Source organism: Rhincodon typus, chromosome 15 (genome assembly GCF_021869965.1).
Source record: "Rhincodon typus isolate 14 chromosome 15, sRhiTyp1.1, whole genome shotgun sequence".
In the NCBI taxonomy this organism is placed as follows: domain Eukaryota; kingdom Metazoa; phylum Chordata; class Chondrichthyes; order Orectolobiformes; family Rhincodontidae; genus Rhincodon; species Rhincodon typus.
In genome coordinates, this window is record NC_063346.1 from 40,991,087 (window position 1) to 41,016,310 (window position 25,224).

The 25,224-nt window shown below is 40.1% G+C and overlaps 1 protein-coding gene across 1 annotated transcript in view; it reads left to right on the forward strand.

Annotated features, from left to right (window-relative positions):
• fto (FTO alpha-ketoglutarate dependent dioxygenase) overlaps nucleotides 1–25,224 on the forward strand; it is a 321,431-nt gene that overhangs the window by 279,745 nt on the left and 16,462 nt on the right. Inside the window, exon 8 of the mRNA XM_048605987.1 lies at nucleotides 21,732–21,877. Coding sequence (XP_048461944.1) covers nucleotides 21,732–21,767 — 36 coding nt within the window. The 3' untranslated portion in view covers nucleotides 21,768–21,877. The remainder of the gene's footprint in view (nucleotides 1–21,731; nucleotides 21,878–25,224) is intronic.

Below are 25,224 nucleotides of genomic sequence, written 5' to 3' on the forward strand. Positions count from 1 at the left end.
TCTAGGCCCGAAACGTCAGCCTCTCTGCTCCTATGATGCTGCTTGGCCTGCTGTGTTCATCCAGCCCTGCACCTTTTTTTAGAGTTTATTGTTGTTTACCTGTGGTTACAATTTAGCTATTTTAAATAAAGTCATTCTTGTTAAGGACAGAAACCTAGTTCATGTTTTCTGGCAACCTGGTCAAAGAAACAGGCAATTTAGGAATTTTTGCATACTTTTATAGTAGCTTTAACATTTCTGACATCTCTAGGAATAGTAGGATTTGATTTCTAGTGCACTATCCCAGTGAGGCATAATACCTCCAGCTGACACTTTTCATTGGAGCGTTGTTGTGCAGTCTGATTTCAAAGCTCACCATACATGAGGCAACCCAGTCATTATATTCATCACACGATACAAAATAAATGCGAAGAGTGGACTGAATCTTTCTAACAATCTCTAAAAGATGAATTGGGATTCAGAGACAGGACTGAAGGTGAACAATAGTGTATTTCACTGTGACAACAGCTCTGTCACTGAACATTTTTTGGAAGAACAACTAAGCACTAACTCCCTCTCCCACTCCCCTGCTGATATGCCCATCCGGGGCCTCTTCCAGTGCCACAATGATGCCACATGCAAACTGGAGGAACAACACCTCATATTTCGCCTCAGGAGCCTACAACCTAATGGCCTAAACATAGAATTTACCAGTTTTAAAATCTCCCCACCCCTGGGCTCATCCCATGTCCAACCTTCCCTCTCATCCCCACCTCTTTGACCTGACACTACATGGCCATCTCCTTCCCCACCTATCTGCCCCACCCTTCCCACTGACCAATCCCCACTACCCCTACCTGCATCCACCTATCACCACCCCATCTACCTTCCCTCAGCCCCACGCCTCTTTCCTCTATTTATTTCCCAGCTCCCTTCCACCTCCCCAGTCCTGATGAAGGGTCTAGGCCCAAAACATCAACTCTCCTGCTTGTCTGACGCTGCCTGACCTGCTGTGCTCCTCCGGTTCCACATTATATCGAAGCATGATGTAGCATCCAGTCACAGTAATTAAAATATGTCACCATATTTTCACTTCCTTCATCTGGGCTTCTTTAACATATACCTTAACACAGCGTGGCTACATTTATTTTAATATTAAGGATCAGTTTTCCTGCAGGCATTTCCTAATTTTGGTGCATTGTGTCAAGTCTGGAATTGAGTCCTCAATCCACCATCTTAATTATTCACTCTTTCCACCACTTGTGGAAAATGGCAGCAGTGTGTATTATCTGTGAGATACACTGCACCAACTTGCAAACTTCCTTCAATAGCACCTTCCAAACTTATGAACTGTACCACCTCGAAGGACAAGGTAGAAGACACGTTAGTACACCATGCTTCATTCAATGCCACGGAGCATCCTGACTTGGAATTCTTTCGCTATTCCATCACCAGTCATTGGTTCAAAATACCTAGACCTCCCTTTCTAACAATACTCTGCATGATTATAGCGAATCAAGAAAGAGAAGGCAGGTAGGAATGAAAGCGGTCATCTTGTAATGGAGACAACACAATATGGAGCTGGAGGAACACAGCAGGCCACGCAGCATCGGAGGAGCAGAGAAGTTGACGTTTTGGGTCGGAAAGAAAGGTCCCGACCCAAAACGTCAACTTTCCTGTTCCTCTGATGCTGCCTGACCTGCTGTGTTCCTCCAGCTGCATACTGTGGTGTCTCTGACTGCAACATCTGCAGTTCTTGCTATCTCATCTTGTAATGGAAACAGTTGAAAGCTCAAATTAATACAAAAGCAGTCTTATTGCTCTCATCGAAACTTTATGAGTAATAACAAGACAAAGATAGAAAGAGAGGGACAATGCAAAGTCCTTGCTGGACTAATATTTTTGGTTGAGTAAGAAACAAGAACAAGAAAAGAAAGAACAAGGAGTCAGCAACATAACATTGTGGCCAAAGTATTGGTGCACCAAGGTCAACTACAATCCCATTGGGGTTAAAAATCAAAGTTTAAAAACAATAATATGGAAAAAAAGACTGAGGTAGAATGATTTAAGATTGAAGCTGCTAGGCAAAGGTAGAAATGGTGGCAAAGCAGAGTGAATGGAGGCAAATCAAAGGAAACCATAAGCAGGTTAGTGAGAGTAAGATAAGTAAAACAAATGTTTCAGGGCAATATTTCAAAGACATTCGATGACCTTGTGATGATATCATGTATTAACTGGAAACTCTGCATTAAAATTGTGCTAATAGAATAAAATTTATGGACAACTGCTGTGTAGTTTATATGTTGTAGATACTTTGGCAAAAGGTCCTAACTCTTGAATATGACCTTATTGTAACATAGAGGAATTCATTCCAATCTGTGTATCACAACTTTCTCTATCCATTCCCAGTAATCTAGCCAAGATATGTAGTTTAAAATAATAATTAACAAGAGTTGTATTCTTTGATTTTACATAACATATGTTTATAATTAATGACTATTTGAATACTGTTACAAAATATTATGAACACAATAGAAAGGAATTTACTTTAAATGTGTTTGTTTTTATAAATTGCTTAAAGAAACAATATAGCCATTATCTGATGCTGTAAAGACAGGTTAATGTGCACCTCTTTGAAATTTTAGATCTTTTGTATTTTGCTTTCTGCTCTTGTCCTATAATGAAGCAAGGTAACTAAAACCTTCGTACCCCAAGCTACTGCTACAGCTTGTATCCAGGTGTTTCCAGACATAATCCATATAATTATCAAACCTGTTTGACCTTCATATTGTTGCCTTTGGTCAGGTGACCCAATCATGTGACTTGAGTCAAAGATCAGATGCCACTTACTTTTCAGCTGTCGTTTTGTCCCATATATCACCTCAGTCATGTTACTGACAGTGAGACAAATAGGCCTGGGTATAAAATGTTTTCAATATATTACCTATCAACCGAAAACCTTAATTGCAGATTGTAAATTTTCATAAATTAAATGCTGCCATGGTCCAGACAAGTGCCTTTAGCAAAGAAAATTTTGAAATCGTATGTTACCTAATTTGTTTCTCTTAAATGGGTCGATGTGGACGTGCGGCCAAGTTAGCAAAACAATGGATGCTGTCCACCCCGACGCATCTTTATTGATCTGTTTAAGAAGACATATTTCCTAAATGTATCCAATTACACTTGCAATCTGCATTTTTATAACATAGCACTGTGCATATCAGAGGTTTTAATTTGAATTATATCAGCTGTGGTTATCTAAATTTTAGTTTGGATTTATATTATAGCTGCAGAATTGATTCCAGCTTGGTAGTACTTGATTTGTACTCTCTGACTCCAAATGAACACTTTGGGACATAGCTCCACTTAAGCATGTGCGTAAGCGCTTTCAGTAAACATTTTCTGAGGACTTGGTTGAAAAAAAGTCTCATCTTGTTTATATAAATATAAAGACTCCCTGACTATGTCTAAACTGGATTTGATATTGAATTGGAATTGAACCACATCTGATCTGGTGTACCACTACATCCTCCAGGCATTTGTACATTGCTTCTTTCTGGAGTCAGATCACGAACTGGTGGTGGGGTTATGCTGCTATTTCAACCGTTTTGTTCAGCAGAAAATGCTATGCTTTAGCTTGCTGTAGTAGTACTGCAAAATAAGGAGGTCCTCCTCACCTTGCCTGATACCAGTCTGCACAACTACTAAACTTCCCACAATTTGTCAACCTCACTGTCCATCAGTAAAATACCCGCAGAAGCTGAATGAAATTCTTAAAAGGCCACTAATTGGCTGTCCGCTGCCATTCTGTTCCTGTGATATTTCAGACAGTGGTGCAAAGGGTGGTTAGGCAATAGAAAGACCACTCAATGTTTTTATGTGACTCCTGTACTAAAACCCACCAGCAGGGCTGCGTACAGTCCTGCCCAAAGTGTAAGTCATAATGCAATTGACCAGCACTGCAGCTTGCCAACATTCTGAATACATATAGCTTTGGGATGCCTTGGTTTCTACAAATTGACATGCATGTAGTTTGCCAGATTAATTGACAGAAGGCATGCAATTTCACAACATACCAAAATAAGACGGCAAAAGCTCGACCTATCTTTATTTAAATTCTCTGGGCATATGTGAGTAGGGATAGAATATTTAGCTTAGCTTTGGTTCTTCCTGCTGAAATGAGAGATGTGACAATTGTCTTACACACAATTGCCTCTGAGCACTTACTCTCCTAACATTCTATATTTGCTTTTCTTGCTAAAGCTTCAAATACGTATTGTTACCCAAGATGCTATCTAGAATTATTAGTAATTCATTGTTTTATTTGCATTTCCTTATTCCTAGTTTTTTGTAATGAATTGATTTTCAGAGGATTAAACTTCTCAAGGCAAATCATAATTTACTTCTGAAAGACTATGAATGCAACATTGTCATTGTTGCTCCTTACCTCTGAGCACTGAATGGCAAAAGTAGTAAGGAATTTCAGGCAATGGTATCCTTCATTCAACCTTCCCAGAAAGATTGTTAGTCCTTGCTCAGTAACATCATTGTGGCATTAGTTTTCATCTGATCACAGACAACACCCAGCTCTACCTCACCACCACACTTCTCTCAATTATTGATAAATTATCGGACTGTTAAGCTGCTATTCAGTACCAAATGAACAGAAATTTCCTCCAACCAAATATTGTGAAGACTTAAACCATTCTTTCAGACTCCGTTTCCTACTCCATCCTTATCCCTGGCAAACGTATCAGGTTAAACCAGCTGGTTCACAACCTTAGTGTCACATATAATCCTGAGATAAGCTTCTGACTACATGTGCCTTCTGTTCCTAAGATCCATGTTACCATGTCTGTTACCATGTCTTTAATGTCATTGACTTAGCCACTTACACAGTGCATCTACTGCTATAATTTTCATTCATGATTGTGTTACTTTGAGGCTTAACAATTCCAACACATGCCTGATTGGTATCCCATTTTCTATCCTCCGTAATCTTGAATTGAAGAATTGAATTGAATTGAAGACCCGAAACATCAGCTTTCCTGCTCCTCTGATGCTACCTGGCCTGCTGTGTTCATCCAGCTCCACACTGTTATAACCAAAACTCTGCTGTTTTTGCTGTAAGTCACACTAAGTCCAATTCACCCATCGCCCCTGCATTCTAACTTGCATTGATGCCCGGTCAAGCAACTTCTTGATTTTAAAATTCTTGTTCTTGTTTTCCATTCCCTTAACCCCTCTGTAATATCTGTGCTCATCTATGCCTAGTTTCTTGAATGTTGCTAATTATAATTGACCCATGTTTTACTTTAATTTGCCTAGGCTCTAAGTTGCAGAATTTCTTCCTTGCACCTAATGACCTGTGTAGTTCATCTTCCTCCTTTTAAGACTTTAATGAAAACCTACTAGTTTGATCAAACTTTGGTCTTCTGAGCCAACACCTCGTAATGTGGCCTAATACTGTATTTATTTTATAATGTGTCTGTGAAGAGCCTTGGGGTATTTTATCCTTTTAAAGGCACTATATTAGTGTTATGGACCAGAGCAGATGCCCCCTCACAAAAAATGTAGTAAGGAGATAGCCTAGACCCTAACTTTTATATTTATTTAATGGCAAGTGTAAGGTGCTGTGTTCCAGATGTAATTTGAATGCTTAAAGACTGGTGGTGGATCACAACAAGCTTTATTCTTACAACATAGTTAAAATACAAATGAAACAAAAAAATTGGCATAACTTTAATCCTATTGAAGTACTTAACAAGATAATACTTGTTTTAACCACTAATCATCAACTGTTCCAATATAGACAGCCTTCTATAAACACACCCTTGGCAAGGCAATTTAGCAAAACTGCTTTATTCTACCCACTGTCTTTCTTCAGTCCAGTTGAAAGAAACATTGAAAAAAAACGGTCTGCCTCTTTTATTTCTAAGAGGACAAACTTTCTAAGTCTTCACTAGTAGCAAAGAGAGAGAGAACTCTGCCTATTAACTCCAGCAGCCAGCTAACTCAAAATCAAACTGAAAGCAAAACCCAAATCTCTTGGTTCTGTGTGAGCCTGACCCTGCCCACTCATGCTTCTTTTGTCTAATGTTTTAAAAACCCAAAGCTGTTTGCTCTGCTTGCCTGGAGCAGATGCCTCACAACCAGGGTGACGACCCCTCTGCAAGAGAAACAGGACTAACTTGATTGAGTTTTTTGAAGAAGTAACAAAGAGGATTGACGAAGGCAGAGTGGTGGACATAGGAGGTATGATTAGTAAGTTTGCAGATGACACCAAAATTGATGGTGTGGTGTACTGCGAAGAAGGTTACCTCAGAGTACAATGAGATATTAATCAGATGGGCTGATGGGCTAAGGGGTGGCAGATGGAGTATAATTTAGATAAATTGAAGTGCTGCATTTTGGAAAGGCAATTCAGGGCAGGACTTAGACACTAAATGGTAAGGTCCTGGGCGTATTGCTGAACAAAGAGACCTTGGTGTGCAGGTTCAAAGTTCCTTGAAAGTGGAGTCGCAGGTAAAGAGGATAGTGAAGAAGGCATTTGGTATGCTTGCCTTTATTGGTCAGTGCATTGAGTACAGGAGTTGGGAGGTCATGTTGCAGCTGCACAGGACATTGGTTAGGCCATTTTTGGACTATTGCGTTCAATTCTGGTCTCCCTGCTATAGGAAGGATGTTGTGAAACTTGAAAGGGTTCAGAAAAAATTTACAAGGATGTTGCCAGGCTTGGAGGGTTTGAGCAATAGGTAGAGGTTGAATAGACTGGGACTATTTTCCCTGGAGTGTTGTAGACTGAGGGGCGACCTTATGGAGATTTAATGATGAGGAGCAAAATCATGAGGAGCATAGATAGGGTGAATAGCCAAGGTGCTCCCCCCAGGTTGGGGGTATCCAAAACTAGAGGACATAGATTTAAGGTGAGAAGGGAAAGATTTCAAAGGGACCGAAGGGGCAACTTTTTCACACAGAGGGTGTTGCTTGTATGAAATGAGCTGCCAGAGGAAGCGGTAGGGACTGGTACAATTATGACATTTAAAAGGAATCTGGATGGGTATATGAATAGAAAGGGTTTAGAAGGATATGGGCCATATGCTGGCAAATGGGACTAGATTAATTTAGGAAGCACACTGCAGCAAACACACTGCATGTGCAGCAAGCAAGGAGCCATGTCTCAAAGACTTAAGTGAGTGGACCTCACTGAAATCAATGGCTAGAGAGTCATAGAGTCATACAGTATGGAAACAGATGGCACTGATCAGTTGGGGTCCTGGCATAGTCAGTCAAGGACAGTCTCCAATATTAGTTCAGGGCATTGACCATGGTCAGGATTCCACTTGGGATGATTCCTGTCAGGGAATCCATGACTCTGTAGTCTGGGGAGTGAGTTACAGTCAATCCTATGGCTTCATAGCAGTCAGTGTGGGGAGTGGGACTCATGGTGGTTGGAGAAATGTACATCCACTAGGGGTCTGGGCATTTCTCGTCAGGGGGCTGTCCATCTAGTTCACTCAAGGGGATGTCTATCCACAGAAACTTATGGAAGGGGACTTGGGGTGGAGTAGCAATAGGGCAGCCATTACTGAAGAGGGACAAGAGAGAGTGAGGGCATTGTGGTTAATAATTTGAAGTTGACAGCAGGGTTACTGTGAGAGTTGCAGTGGATTGAAGAGTGATATTTGGTTGTCAGGTCATGAATGTCTGGGCATCCCTGTAGGAGCGGTCCTGGAGTCCCCCTGTGAGGGCTCAGATTCTCTCCTCATAGGGACTGAGGAGTCAAATGTCGAGCACCCCTCCATCCTCCTGTATAACTTTGCTCTTTCCTGTAATGGTCTATCTTCTCCTGTAGTGAGAGAAAGGGAGTGATTGTGTGAGATGAAAGTGAATGGCATGGCTGTTATTGCTGGTGCAAATGGTAAAAAGGTGGTGAAATGTTCTAAGAGCATAAGGCAACAGCACAGATTCCATGCAGGGTTAGTGGTGTGGGAGATTGCGGGTGGGTGAGAGCGAATGAATGAAAATGTTGCATACAATACCGAGATTGGCAGAGCATGAGACTTGGTGAGATGTGGGTACAGGCATTGAGGTGGAATGAGTGCAAGATGTCTGAGAGAAGAGTGTGACACTTACCCTGGCACAACAGAGCAGGTCATTGACCTTCTTTTGACGCTGCTGAAGATCACACTGACCCAGGCAACAACTTCAGACTAAGTTGCCAGGGTCTGGTGTTATGGTCTCCTCTGCTGGTCCTAAGGGGACAGGACTCCTACACTTTGTGTCCCCTGGCCACCGGAAACTTCAGAGAATCAAAGTGCCATCTTCCCCATCTCTGTCATGCTGGTGGTGACTAGGGGTGTAGATTTAAGGGAAGGGGCAGGAGGTTTAGAGGGGATGTGAGGAAAAACCTTTTCAGCTAGAGGGTGTTTGAAATCTGGAACCCACTGCTTGTAAGTGTCGTATTAGCAGAAACTCTCATCAGATTTAAGAATTATTTAGCTGTGCTGTTACGATGCCAAGCCATACAAGGCTATGGGCCAAAATCTAAATGTAAGGATTAGAATAGTTAGGTGCTTGTTTTGGACCAACATAGACTCGATGGACCAAAGGGCCTTTTTCTGTGTCGTAGACCTCCGTGACTCTACGTTCGTATTCTATCTGTCAACGAGCAGGCAGCTTCAGAATGCCAGTGCTTGTCCGGGTGCACTGTAGCCTTTTAAAGATGGCATGGACGCAAGAGATACCAGTCTATTGACAGATATCCACTGAATGGTGATTTGATCTAGGAAATTTGGCACATGGTGAGATGGGGCCAGAACTGGACATGAAGGGCACCATAGGGGTGAGGTGTGTCATTAATGTGACGAATTTAGTAACTTTTCTCAAGAGAACTGGCCAGCACTTGTGATTTTTAAAAAAGCCCTCCAAAATTCTTGGTACAACTTGGACTTAGCCAGAAAAAGCATAGGATTCAGTCCATTACCAATGCACTCCAACAAGCTGGTTCCTAGACCATTATATTTCCTTGTCCTTTCTTTCATGCTTCATGAATCTCCACTGTAGACTCTTCGACATAAACTATGTAAGTGTCAGTTTCTGAGTCAGTGTCTGCAACAGTAAGGTTGAGTGCAATCAAGAAGGCTGACATTAACTTCCTGTGTTCTAAGTGAACCTTCTATTTCTGCTTGACCTAGCATTGAAGGAGTTGAATAAAGATGAACAGTTACTGATAAATGTAAATAGAAAGAGAATAAATGTGAGCTCAAGGCAGGACCAATTTGTCATGCGATGTGCACTGAAGAGGTATTTCAGTGCTGGCCAAACAATTCGTGGAGCATGGTCCATTGGGCTCACCAGCCACAACATCTCCTGAGGCTAGTGTATCTATTTCAGCCTCTTTCGATATGAACCATATGTAGATGAATGGGCGTCTTCCTCCTGGTTGTTCATGACTTAATTTAAAATTAGTTACTGTTGTAATGTAAGATACGAAATAAAAATTACCACATGGTACCACATCATTCAGCTCAACTTGTCTGTGTTGGTGTTTATCCTCTACATGAATAGGAGCACGAACGGTGTGGTCATCATTTTTCCATACCTGTTTATTTCACCTGCTGGCATTCCTTCAACCATCTAACTTATTTTAATTTGGACGTGGCTGCTGCTTAAATTACTAACTTCATTAGTACAATCCACAACCTCACAGCACACTGTGTAAACAAATTTCCATTACTCTCTGCCTGGATTCTTACATTTAATCTCACTCAATGACTGTTTTCTACTGCTTAAATGTGGAAACTGTGTTTCCATCTACCTGTCCCATTGTTTCAATATTTTAAATACCTCCATGAGAACCCTCATGACCTAACTTTCCGTATTGTAAGCACATAGTGGGCTTTTCATGCAATACTTATGCTCCTATTAGTATAAATTTGGCATGAGTCCAGATACAGAGTACTGGGGATTTAGGTGATTTGCCTGCACTGACCCAAGTAAATGTCTTGGTTGTGGAGACAATCCAATGTACACTTAACTCATCCTGTTTATGTATTTGTGTTAGTCTGATTACTTCCATTAGATTATTAGTAAAAGCTACTAGAAGAACAGATTTTTATGAATGTTAAGGTGGATGTTTTCTTCTGTCATTTTTGAAATCCAATGGGCAGAAAATGAGAAAAGAAAGGATCCTTTCAAAGGAAAGTTAAAAATAGCTAAACTTATTTAACAATAGTTCCTCTGGTCCAATGCCAGACAGTGGGCAACAAAGTCTGCCACCAGCCTCAGTCATTTTCCCCCAGACCAGATAGTAACTGGACCTTAAAAGTACTTAGATAGATTTTCTTTGACTGACCTAGGTTCTTTTTCCATCTAGTAGTATTGATTCTACTGCCATTCCTTTGGGGTGCATATTTGGGAGGTGAAATATATCCTTCATATTTCAGTCATCTGTCCATCATGGTGCCCCACAGGGCCTCTGACACTCCTCTCCAAGACCTCTTTGTTCGTGATACTATCTCTCTATGTAATGCTCAGGATTTAATCAAGGCAGTGCTGCTAATAGGGATCCAACTTATATGACACCTTGATAATTCTCTTCCATGCCTCAATGGCATTTAATGTGGTTAGTATGACTGTGTTCACTTAGAGCTGCAACTTCATGGCTGTGTTAATGGTGTTGAATACCTAGATCACGTGGAGCTGCTGCAAAAACCAATATTGCGTTGCCAATTCTTGTATAGACCTCAAGCTGTATATTACCCTCCCTGGAGATGTTGCTTTCTACAAAGGGGAAATGGAAAAAACTAGCAAATTGAAAAGATAGCCAGAGGCTGTACAAGATCATGGGTATCTGAATTACTCAAGAAGCAACACCACAACACCACTGTGCTAATCAAGGGCAAGAATGGCAGGACAGTATTGGCAAATGAGAAACAGGAGGTGAGGTGTTTGGAGCATGTTCCAGAGATCCTCAACTAGCCTAACCCAGCTGCTTGTTTGAGTTTGATGACAGAACTGCACTCAGTAGTTGAATGTCAACCTGGAAGAAATTATCAGGCCAAAGGTCCAAAGGACCTAAAGAATAAAAAGACAACTGGAATTGACAAGATACCAGCAAAGCTATTTAAACATGGCAAGAATACCATCAAAATAGAGCTCACAGACCCATTCAGCGAGATCTGGACTGTTAAGATATCCTGAATGATGGGAGTCCTCAGCACGGTACTCAACAGACTGAAAGCAGAAGTGGACAGTATCCTACTGATGTACAGGTAGGTTTCCAAGGTGATAGTTAATGCAAAATTCTGTTTGTACTCAGAGCAGAGCTCACCATACAAAGAGACATGTGTTATCAATTTCAGTGATTTGGGGACAACTTTTGATAGCAGCCAAAAGCAGTTACTCTGGTGTACCACCAACAAAATGAAATCCTGGAATGGGATATTAACGTCTTCAAAGCCTTATACCACAAGTCTACCTGCTGAATCAAGACTGGCATAGACACCACATACTCCTTAAACATCATCACAGGAGTATAGCAAGGCTGCATACTTTTCCCATTACTTTTTCTCTTGGCTATTGATTTCATCTTGAGGCAGATGATGGTGGATGCAGAATTTGGCATCCTGAGGCAACAGCACCAGTCAACAGACCTTGCTTTTGCATACAGCATTGCCTTACTTGCGTGTGCTCCAAGATATGGCCACTAATTTTGAGAATAGACTTGCCAAGGTTAGTCTACACATCAGTTAAAAGAGGTCAAGATGATGACAACTGGATGTCAACAAGACCCTCCAATCACCATTAACAAGAGTTAAAAAGTAAGAAATGGTAAATTATATTGCAAGAGAAAAAGAAGAATCATGAGTTAAAGAGTAATGTAAAAGCAAGACATTAATTAATCTGCAATTCTGTTCTCTCTTCCACTTTATCGGAAGCAACAGCCTGGTCTTGTAGTTTTGCTGAGTTGAATAAAGGACCAAATGTAGGTAAGACAATAAGACCAGAAGAAATAGGAACAGGAGTAGCTTATTTGGCCCCTCGCGTCTACTTCACCATTCAGTTGGACCATGGGTGATCCGACATCCCTTTGTCCACTTTCCTGCCCCTTGCCCTTTGATTCCCTGAGTCAAGAATCTATCTCAGCCTTAAATTGATTGATTGATTGATTTATTGTTGTCACATGTACTGAGATACAGTGAAAAGTGTTGTTTTGCATGCTGTACAGGCAGATCATACCATACAAAGTTCATCAGGGTAGCAGAACAGGGTGCAAAATACACTGTTGCAGCCACAGAGAAGGCGCAGAGAGACGGAGATCAAAATTAACATTTCAGGGGTCCATTCAAAAGTCTGAAAACAGCAGGGAAGAAGCTGTTCTTGAATCTATTTGTATGCGTATCCAAATTTTCATATCTTTTGCCCGATGGAAGAGATCTTTGATTATGTTGGTTGCTTTCCTGAGGCAGTGGGAAGTATCGGTAGAAGGCTGGTTTGCATGACGGTAAGGGCTGTAGTCTTGGGAAAAGCAGTTGCCATACCACACTGTGATGTACCCAGATAGGATGCTTTCTATGGTGCAATCATAAATATTGCTAAGAGTCCTTGTGGAAATGCTGAATTTCCCTAGCCTGCTGAGGGAGTAAAGATGTTGCTGTGCTTTCTTGACTGTCATGTCAACGTGGGTGGACCAGGACAGGTTCTTGGTGATCATCATTCCCAGGAATCTGACACTCTCGACCATCTCCACGTCAGCTCCATTGATGCAGACAAGCGTGTGCACTCCACTCCGCTTCCTGATGTTAATGATCAACTGCTTCATTTTGCTGACATTGATAGAGAGATTTTATCTTTACACCATGCCTTAAGCACTGAATCTCCTTCCTGTATTCTGTCTCATCGTTGTTTGAGATCCAAGCTACAATGATGATATCATCAACAAACTTGTAAATGGCGTTGGGGTAGAATTTGGCCATGCAGTTGTGAGGTTTTAAAAAGTATTGTAGGGGGCTGAGAACGCAACATTGTGGGGCATCTGTAAGGGCTGTGTTCCCACACTCTGTGGCAAGGAGTTCCAAAACTCTCAACCCTCTGAGAGAAGAAATTCCTCCTCATCTCAGTCTTAAATTGGTGCCCCTATGATTTCAGATTATGCCTTCTGGCCCTAGACTCTACCATAAGGGAAACATCCTCTCAGCATATACCCTGTCAAACCCCTTAAGAATCCTGTATGTTTCCATGAGATTACTTCTCATTCTCCCAAACTTCAGTGAATAGAGTCCCACTCTGTTTAATCTTTGTTTATAAGACAATCCCTTCATACCAGGGATCATCCTAGTGAATATTCTCTGAACTGTCTCCAATGAAAGATCTTTCCTCAAATAAAGTGACCAAAACTGCTATAGTACTCCAGATGTAGTCTTACCAGCTCCTTGTACTGTTGCATAAGACTTCCTTCTTCTTATACTCCAACCCCTTTGAAATAAGAGCCAGCATTCCATTAGCCTTCCTGATTACCTATTGCACCTGTGCGCTAGCTTTCTACGTTTTCTAATTTTCCATGTAACTGAACCCACCCACCAACTATTTAGTGTAAAGCCCTATTAAAAGCCCTAGTGATTCACCAGGACTCTGGTCCCAGGATGATTCAGGTGGGGCCTATCCCAATGAACAGCTCCCTCCTTTCCCAGTAGTGATGATAATGTCCGATGAATTTGAACCCATTTGTCTCACACCAATCTTTGAGCATTTACCTCTTTCATTTTATTGACGCTGTGTCAATTCGCTCATGGATCAGGTAGTAATCTGGAGATTATTACCTTTTTGGTTCTGCTTTTTAAATTTAGCCCTAGCTGCTCGTATTCCTTTAACAAAACCTCCTTTCTCTTTTTACCTATATTATTGGGCTACAATGTCTGGATCTTTCCCCTCCCACTCCAAGTTTCTCCGTAGCCCAGATGAGATATCTTGAATCCAAGCACACAGCCTTTGGGACTCTTTATCTAGGCCTCAGAGAACAATATCTGTTTCCTGACTATTCTATCCCTGATTACAATCACACTTCGCTTTTGTCCCTACATGTTGAATAACTACCTGTACCAAGGTATGATGGTCAGTTTGCTCATCCTCCTACAATCCCTGCTCTCTCGTCCACGTAGGGAGCATGAATCTCAAACCTGTCGGACAAGCTCAAGGGCTGAGGCACCTTCAGCATACCTGCTGGATCCCTCCGCCTGCCTCACTCATAGTCACACCCTCCTGTCCTGACCGCTGACCAAATTCAAGGTATCAAAGACCAAATTCAAGACCTAATCTGAGGGAAGTGAATGCATCCTGTACACAGCGTCCAGGTAACACTCCCCCTCCCTCATGTGTCAGTGTTCAAAGCTCAGGATCCAGCTCATTAATTCTAAGCTGGAGCTCCTCAAACAACCTACACTTGTTACACATGTGGTCACTAAGGACCACAGTGGTCCACCAACAACACATCGCCTGGCACTGCATCTCTATTTTAATTACTTAGTTTTTAATTTATCTTTTTTAAAATTTTCTATCCATCTTTTATTTTGTAATCTGTAAATATTTATTCTATTTATCTTCAATCCAAAAGTAACCTATAACAGTCAAATTAGCAGCTGTTACCAACCTACAAATTTATGGTTTTCCTGTGATGTCACTTTTTGTTTTGTGCTGGGCCCTCAGTGCTGGGCTTCAATTTAATCTGTTATAAAAGCCTTACAAATTATGAGTCAAAAGCAAGTGAAAAGTACCTCTTCCCTCTGCACAAAATTCCCATGCAGCCTCCAAATACCCCAAACTGTATACTGACTGGGGCTGTGTCTCACTCTGGATGTGAATTCTCTTTCCTGACCATGCAAAGCTTCATCAGTGCTGTAAGAGTAAAATATTTTGTGGCAATTATAAGACATATTTCCATTTACTGGTTAAATTTTGACTCTTACTAAGTTAGTATTTTGCAAAAGATATCAGAAAAGCATACATTATAGCTCATGTGTATTGGGCATTTTTGTACATTAGATAGTGTGCCTGAATAATCCATTCTGTTTATATCAATTAAGTGTGCCGCAATTAATGTATTTACTTTGGGAAAGGCAGATCACATGATTTACAAATTGTATTGTCTTTTTCCATGCGAGTGCAGGCAGCGAATGAAAGAAGGTGTATATCCATTCTAATGGATCCTTGCAGCTTGAATCTGATCACTTTGAGGTAGTCCATGATTATCAAATTATGATTAAGACAGCAGGATAAAAATTTTAAACATCAAGTCATTGGGGGACTTGAACATAAACCATCAACTAGATCAAATATACACAAGGTTAGAATTAAACCCCTATATGTGTATTTTTAGGCCATTGCTTTGGCACTCTTTTTAAATTTCAAGCATTGTAAGGTATTAGTGTTAACTTTTAGTGTCTTGTTTTTAAATTCCATTTCTATCTCTTCTTGTTTTAAAAATAATGTGGAGAAATGAATGTTTCTTAACAAGAAAACAGGAGAAATCTGTTTCTCTCCATAATTAACAGCTGCTAACAAAATCATATTCTCAGAAATTACACATGGTAAATATGCACATTCCTGCAACTTCATTACTGGGTCGTTTATTGTGGAGTGAACAGTCATTGCCCAATTTTCCATTAAAAGAAGAATTTCACCGCTAAGTACCAAATGAACATAACCCCACACTCATAACCCCATTCGGAACACTAACTTGCAGGATTTATTGACCCTGACAGTACAAATGAACTGGAATAACGTACACCATTCCAGATAGAAGATCACTTAAGTAACCTTGGTTAGCATTTGTATCTTGGCTAACACTAGTTTAATTCTTTCGCACTGCTGAATTACGTAATTCCTACCGGCCAAGTCCTCTTGTCCTCATAACTATTTAAACATTTTTTTAAAATCAACAGCAATTAATGGAAATGAAAAACAGGAGGAAGTTAAAGTTGATCAAAAGTTGTAAATGTTTGATTTTACGAAGCAGTGGTAAGGGCAAAACCTTTTAAAATGATTGTTGTGTATTTTGAGAGGACGTGTTTTTTTCTAAGCCAGGAATTGACCGCATATGAAATATCTTGCCACATTGAGGATAGATGACCTTATACAAAGCTTGTAATTGCCATTCCGTCTTGCTCCTTGGTGTTTCTTTTGTTATCTAGGTTATAAATAGTGTCCTGCTAAATCATACCAAGGTGACTACCATGCAGATTATACCATTGCAAATGCCAGTCTGCCTCTTGTGGTTGGTGGAGGCTTAAACATGAAGCAATTTATTTGTCAACCGGGCAGAGTGTTTGAGCTGTGTTTAAAATGTCAGTGTAATCTCATGCAGTCAATTTAGTGGTGTCAAAGACTTTGCTGAGACTGACTAAGAGCATGTGCCTTTATAAAGATGCTACACCATGTTCTGTCTGACACAGGGAATAATGCATGGCTGATGTTCCAGTTCTTTACTCTACAAATATAACTATGAGACCATATTCATCTTATTAAGTAATGTCAGTGTCACTTCCTAACATATATAAACAAAGTTGCACACACACCTCCTCGTCTCTTATTCTGCTAGCCTTTCGATATGCTGTAATCAGTTTACTACCTCAATCCACTTAATCTTTATCTTTCCTTGAATATTGGCTAGATCTCTTTGATATTTAGCTATTAGTGCTCAAGTGATACCACAGAATCCAGATGATGCAGAAGAAGACTATTTGATCCATGTGCCTGTACCAACTTTCCAAATGGGAATTTCATCCTCCACCTTCTCTCCATAATCTTACATTCGGCTCCTTTTCAAATAACAGACTAACTACTTTTTGAATGCATGGACTGATATTGCTTCCCCAATATACTAGCTGCATTCCCAGCTATTATATCCTAGCTGCCCCATGGAAAAGCTTTTCCTCATATCACCCTTCCTCCTTTGCCAATTATTTTAAATCTGTGCCCTGTTGTTCTTGATCCTTTCTTAAGTGGAGCAGTTTCTTGCAAAATACACTGTCCAGGACACTTATGATTTTGAATACCTCAATCATATGTCCTCTCAGCCTTCACTTTCCCAAGGAAGACAGTCCTAACTTCTCTACTATATCTTCATAACTGAAGTTCCTCGCCCCAGAACCATTCCTGTGCAATCCCCCCTCCCCCCCCCCACCCTCCCCCACCCCCAACCACCACCACCACCACCCCCAACCACCACCACCACCACCACCACCACCACCACGCCTTCACATTCTTCCTAAATTATGGCACCCAGAACAGGATTCAGTCTTCCAGCTGAGTCTGAGCTGATGTCATACACATGTTCAACCTAACCTCCTTGCTCTTGTACTCTATGGCCCTATTACTGTAGCTCAGGATACGGCTTGCTTTATTAATCATTCTCTCAACCTGTCCTGACAGCTTTAATGTTCTATGCACATAGACACCTTGGTCACTCTGCAGCAGCCACTTTAGATTTGTACCTTTTAGTTTGTATCGAAGCTCAATGTTCTTCCTATCAAAATCAATCACCTCAACTTTCTCTGCAACAGACTTCATTTCACATCTGTCCGATCATGCAACCACTTGTCGGTGTTCTTTTGAAGTGTTACACTAACCCCCTCACAGTTAAAATGTTTCCAAGCTTCATATCATCCACGACTTTTGAAAATTATGCCCTGTACACCATGTCTAGTTCATTACTATATAGTCAGGAAAAACAAGGGTCCCAAACTTAACCCCTGACTATTTCAAACCTTTCTCCATCCCCAAGAACATCTCATGTCACTCAGTCAATTCTGTAGTCATGTCGCTGTTGTCTCTATTACTCCATGAACTATAACTTTGCTCAATAGTTTGCTGTGTAGCACGGTGCCATTTAGTAATCCTTATACCCCATCAACAGCATTGCTCTCATCAATACTGTCTGCTACCTTTTCCAAAAACTTCAGCAAGTTAGTTAAACATCATTTCCTTTAAATAAGTTTTCCTCATTAGCTAATTTTGTCCATGTAGCTAATAAGTTTGTCTTAAATTATTATTTATGGAGGTTTCACCCCCACCCCCATTAGAGTTAACTGACTGACTGCTGGGCTCACCTTTGCAGTCTATTTTGAGCAAGAGTGTAACATTTGCAATTCTCCAATGCTTTGGCATCACCCCAGAATCCAAAGAAAACTGAAAAGTTACAGTCGGTATCTGCAACTTCTGCGCTCATTGCCCACAGTATCCTTGGATGTATCTCATACGGTCCAAAACCTCATAAATTTCAGGTACAAAGCCTATCCAATGTCTCATCCTCACCAGTTGTAAACACTTCTAGTGACTGAACTAACTCCTCTTTCTTCACGGCCTGTGCAGCTAATTCTTCCCTAATGATCTAACACCTAAGCTGTGCCCTCTGCCTCAATAGGCAGAATCTTATAGGGTCTGTACAATGTGGGTTATGTGAGATTTGTGTCAGAATTGCATGAAAATTCTAGCAAGGCCTATCTCCACATTGGAAGTAACTCACTGCTTTTTTCATGTATTTGCTGAGTTCACTTGGCAGCCTTGAGTTACCAACTGAGGGAGCTGCTATTAAATGCCTTATTAACACAGCAACTCACCTCATTGATATTCAGCTTCCTATCTTACTAAACACCTAACAAGCTAGATGTTAAGAATTCTCAACATGGAACTCAAAACAGGTACCTGGTAACTTCAGCTCACCCCTTGCTCCAAGATGACCTCCTTATTAGACATCAGGCACCATTGCCTCAGGGTGCAGTCCAGGGGCACTGGCTGCACACAACCCTCGGCATTTGTATCTGACATGTACCAGCCTCTCAAAAACAGTCATGATACATCTTTGATCTAGTTACAGGAAGCTTCTACACTTCAGTGCTGCACCTCAAGCTGCATCAGCAACTATCATGACAATGCTGCTGCAAGGATGCTGTACACTCAGCAACATACATCCAGCTCAAGAACTGAACCAGCATGAATCTCAAATCTGTTCATGTGCTCTCATAGTGCTAACTCATTCTGAGCCTACTTGCTTGTGCATTACCTCTTTGCCCTTATCCCCCTCAAAGATACCGGGCTTACAGTTCTGCTTTATTGCCATACATTTGCGAAGACACAAAGCCAGGGCAAATGTCATGGTTTTCAGCAGTCCTCGGTCAAGTCAAGGGGGATAGCTTTTGGCCATCGGGTCCTGGCACAGAAAGTCAAGGGACTCCTCCAATACCAGTCCAGGTGCTTGGACATGACCAGGCAGCCACTGGGGGCAGTCAGAGTCAACATGCTACCTAAATAAGGGATGAAGAACCGAATGTCGGGCAGCCCATCACTCATCTTTCTAATGTGACTCTTTCTGCCATATTTTAAACTGCTTTCCTCCTGGAATGAGAAAGAAGCATTTACTAAGGGAGATAAAAGTAGTCGGCTGTAACTTGGTGCAGGTATGCTGGTGGTATCGTTTAATGCTGACTGAGTGGAGAAAGTCATTGACCTTCTACCTACAGGGCTATACATTTATCAGCGCAGCTGTGACTGCTTTAACCTGGGTGACAACTGTGGACCAGGTTGGCATGATCTGGTGTTGGGCCCTCTCTGATGATTCTGGGAAAGACGACATCCCACCTATGCACCACCCCAACCAGAAGGACCTGCAGGTCCCTGCCTGCAAAATGGGGCACCAAATTTCCCTTGTGTGCCATATCCAGGGCAAATGTTACAAACTGTGCAGGACAGCTCTGGAATGACAGCACTTGTCCAGGTTATGAAGATTGTGCTGGCACCAGCTATGTTGGTTAACTTTGGGATATCCCAGCAGCAGCAAGTTGTTCTGGGAATGACACCTGAGCAGTTAGAGATGGGCAATAAATGCTGGTTTAACCAACAATGTCCTCATCCCATGAATGAATAAAAAAAAAATGTGACTGTAACTGTTCAGTTGTGTTATGTTTTATTTGTAAGACTGTTTAAAGTTTCATCTAGCCCCATTAGCTTCATCTCTGAAGTGAACATCCAAACAGTACTTTATACTCACCAGGAATCTCTTTTTCTCATAGAAACTGCTGAATGACTTTGTAAGAAGGAAGGATGTAACTAATTTGGTTTAAAAAAATCTTAACTTGGAGCATTTATGTTGTGTGGATCCAAATTTGTAGTAATTTTCAGCTACAGCCCAACTGAAAAAGATAGCACAGTTTTAAAAATCAGTCAAATGGTTTTACTGTGATAGGCTATTGATCCTGACAACCAAGCATAGCATCGAAGTAATTTGGTACAGTATGATGCTAAGTTGAAAGACATTTTGTATGCTAACTTTTACACTAACCTTCTATTGGCTGCTCAGAAACTGTTACCATACCTTAACAAAACCAGGTAATTATGGCTTTTTGAGTTTTGTAACTAACCCTTTAACCATGTTTAACTAAGCCTTTAAGAATCCCTTTAACAATGTTTCACCTTTGATTTTTTTGTTTAAAAATGCCAGAAATTGGCATGAAACTCCACTTTTATCCAGAGACAATGAAGTTTTCTAATTGCAATTTTGCTTATCCTATTCACCCAGTCATTTATAGTAACTGAGCTGTCCTAGCTTTTGTTCCCTTAATTCTTGTTTTAAATAAGTAATGAGAACATTTAAGCACGTTGCTGTTTTCAGGGCCCTGAGGTCGGATAATCTTATTATTTATGAAATGATGTGCTACATAATAGTGCTTAGTGCATGTTAACAGATGCTATTATCCTGAAATGATGTACGCTACTGAAGATATATTGGTGTGCTATATGTTAATACAGTCCTCAACATGCAATGTTCTGTCTGCCTAAATAGTGTAGATGTTTGTGAAGCAATTAGAGATGTTTTGACTGTCTAGTCACTTTAATGTACACAAAGTATTAAACATGCATGTATTTATAATGGTTATTCTCATAACTCTCCTGTTTTCTCATTTGTCTGTTTTAAAACTCAGTTATTCATGACAGTTCAAATATTTATTAATTCACATTTGTGTGTTAATTTTTTTCAAAGACATCTAGTTGTCATAAAGGAGCAAGGAATATGAGATTTAATTCATGATGTTCAGTAGACTGAAGTAAATTGACTTCTAATCTCTGATGCTGTGGAGATTATGGTACTACAGCTGGGGCTTTCTCAGTATCGCAATTGGTGATTAAAAGAAATGCACCACATCTTTTGCATTCTAATGAGCAAGCTTTGAAGATCTGTGTAGTAATGGGCTTTCATCTTAGGTTACCAAGTCACAAAGTCATTTTGAGCTGTACTGTTTTCAACATCACTTTTAACAAACCTGACATGTTAACATAGATCTAGTATATTTCATGTAGGACAAATGTTTTAGAATTGAATAATGATCTTTTCTGTCAAATTAAGCAATTTACTAAAGAGCCACACAAAGTCAAAAGTTACAAGTTAAAGCACTTCTTACTCCCCAACTTAATGAAACCAATGTGAAAATTATACTTATGAGACAATGTAAGCCATGTCTGCTTCAGGGGATTGTGGAACAGTATGTTCTTTGTTTTCCAGCAACATGCATGATGTGCATTAACAGTTGGCAAATGTTGATAATGAATTCAAAACTAGCTTAAGAGTTCGTTACCATAAAGATGAAGAACGTTTCTTTTTGACTTTAACTCTGGTCCCTGTATAATTTGTTTTAATCTGGATATATTGATGAAATTGCTTTACCTTTGTACTTTTGATAACGCTTACGTTTTTGTTCCAGGTGTCAGTCCAGACTTGCCAACAGCCTACCAGTTGATGAGCAGCCAGAATGTCGTCCTTACTGGTGCAATGGAGACCTTGGTATGCCTCTACCCTTTGACTTGGAAGAAAATATTTCATTTTTGAGGAATCAGCTCATGTCTTCAGGTAAACATGAGGAAATAAAATTTCCAGTAACGTGTGGGAAAACGTTAATCCATTCCCTTCCTGTTATCTCACCATATTTCCTTGGTACTGATGTGCGTGTTATGCAGGATATATCTTTATTGCACTTAACCCAAGCAAATAATAAATAAAACTGTTGGCCCCTTCTCCCCTTCTTGCATTAAAAGTTAGGAGAAAGAAAAAGATCATCTGATCAGTTTATCAGACCTAATATATTCTGAAAACTTGTTTCAGTTGTGATATTGATTGATGGAAATGGCTCGATCTTACAATCCAGGGTGGCACAATGGCTCAGTGGTTAGCACTGCTGCCTCACAGTGCCAGGGACCCAGGATTGATTCCAGCCGCAATCAACTGTCTGTGTAAAGTTTGCGTGTTCACCCAGTGTCTGCATGGATTTCCTCCAGGTGCTCTGGTTTCCTTCCACAGACCAAAGATGTGCAGATGGATTGACTATGCTAAATTACCCATCGTGTCTGAGGATGTGCAGGCTGGGGAAATGTAGCGTTACAGGAGTAGGGCAGGGGGGGCGAGTTTGGGTGGGATGCTCTTCAGAGAGTCAGTGTGAGCTCAATGGGCCGAATGGCCAATTCCACACTGTTGGGATTCTATGATTCTTTCTAACTTTCTATGATTCTATGAATTCAGATAACCTACACCTTTTGGATGTTACAACCATTCGGTCTAACTTGCACCTGTTTTTCTAGATTGTTACTGATTTGTAAATATAATTGTTCAAATTTTAATTTGTCAGAGAATGGAGCAAACAACATTTTTTGTTATTTTAACAAAATCTGTGACTAATTCAGGCACGCTGTGCTCATATTTGTTTAAATTCTTATATTAAGGCGATATGGGCATTTTTGGCAAGGTTAGTATTTATTTACAATCCCTGTTTGCTCTCGAGAGGGTATTGGTAAGCTGCCTTCTTGAACCATTGCTGTCTATGTGGGCATAGGTACTCCCGCAACATTACTGCCTTTGTTCTTTTGGGGAATAGAACTGCAAGTTCGGAAGATGCTGTTGAAAGGACCTTGACAAGTTTTTGAGGTTCATCTTGTAGATAGCTTACCTGGCTATCACTATGCAATCAATTTGAAGAGAGTCACTGACACTAATTATAAAAATACCTAAAAAGGAGAAAGATTGAAATGTAACTGGTATTTTCTGAAGGGCCTCAGCTAGTTAATATATTCGGACCATTGTTTCTCTTGGCATATAAATTACCTTGACATGGCTGCAGGTGGAGCAAATTTGAAGTTTTACAAAACTTGGCAGTATAGTAAATTATGAGCAGGGTTGTAACAGATTTCAGGAGGATACAGAATCTGTTGAAATGGATAGAAATATAACAAACACAGTTTTAAGTATGAAAAGATTGACTTTCAGAGGAACACATGGATTGAAGCACAATTTAAAAGGGACTATGTTTTGTGTAACATGTAAGAGCAGAGAGACTTGGGTACATATTCACAATACTAAAGATAGCGGGGCAAGATGATATGACTTTTAAATAGGGTCAATGAATGCAGATACAAAGACCTCATGTTAAACATCTACAAATCATTGGTTAGAACTAATTTTCAGGGTTACAGGTTAAAGTGTTGAGTGTAGAATTCTGTTGGATAACTCTTTCAAATAGCCAGCACAGACATGACAGGTCAAATAGCTTAATTCTGTGCTGTATGATTCTATGACTATCTTCACAGATTAATATTAGATATATTTATAACGAGTATGCTGGCTTAGATGTCATTGTACCTGCTAGGAACTAAATTGAGAATGCAGAGCATGTGCAAGTGGACGATGTGATGCTTTGAGACAGATTGCTGCTGTTTTGCTGTTTCAGTTGTGTAGTAATGTAATTTTATTCATATGGTGGAAGAAAGTTTGTTCCCACAGATGTGTTGGCCATCATTTCACCACTTAGTTTTCTACGTCATATCATCTAGTTTTCTATCTTCTCTATCGTCACATCCCTTAATTTTCTATCTCTGACAATTGGAAAACAAAAACCTCCCAAAAGTAGAACCCAAAAATGTGGCCTGGGTGGCTTTTGCATTGTTGCCAACTGTTACTGTGTATAATATTGGTGTAAACTTGGGACAGGTCCTCATCTTTCATTTGATCATAATTGGTTTATGACATGCCTGAGAATATGATAAAAAAAAGTGCAGCAAGAGGCTTATGTTATTTTTTTCTCAAAAACTTGTTCTGTTTATGTTTCAGCTATATTTCAATATTAATGACCACAAAGTACCTGTCTGTTTTTCAATTTCTTTTCTATTTATTAATTTTACTGTCTGCATTTTACCCTAATTTTGTTATTATATTCTCTTGATCTTTTCATTGAGTTAACTGAACATAAATTTCATTCTACATTAATTTTCTCCAAGTGGATTTACATCTTCTGCAATGGTCTGTGACTTTTGAATGTTCTACTTCTGTATGATTAACTGTCATTTACACGCCTGACTCTTTTGGACATTTCTGTCACTTTCGAACTACTTTCCCTTTGTTCCAACAACAGGCTACATAGGCTGTAATGTCAGTTTTCTTTCTGGGCGATGCAAGTGCATTCAGAATATTCAAGGCATTGTGTATGGGGTATGCGTCTGCGTTATTACACAAATCAGTATGTGCTCAATAGAATTCCAAACTTCAGCCTCACATAGGATGAGCACTGAAGCACTGAACTGAGCAATTCTAACCGTATATATTGGACAAATAACTGTACCAGTAACTGTACTTAGCATAATCTTTGCATCTTTGAGACACAAAAAGGTGGTGTAGCATTTAATATAGTTGAATTTCAGGATCAGTTATGGAAATTGATATGAAGAAGCCTGTTTATTTAACAAAACCTACTCACCATAAATAATATGTCCTCGAAAACTAATGAAATCTGGTTTAGGATCAACAAGGAAAACTGCATAGCAAAGCACATGTTTATAGTCTGACAAATAGATTAACCCTTTGAGCTCTTTGACATCTTTGCAAATCACAGTATAGAAAATTGCAACAGTGATATTAAACTAGGAAGTTTGAAAATAAATTGAGTAACATTGGGCAACATGTTAATTGTTTAATTTCCCATTCGCTAGGAACATATTTTGGCTTTAAGCTTTTATAAAAATGCTGTTCACAAAAGTAAGCTGTAAAATTACTACAGCAACATATCAGAATAAACAACGCATGTCAAGCAACATATTATTAATGACTGAGACAACAAGGTGCAGGGCTGGATGAACACAGCAGGCCAAGCAGCATCATAGGAGCAGAGAGGCTGACGTTTCGGGCCTAGACCCTTCTGATGAAGGGTCTAGGCC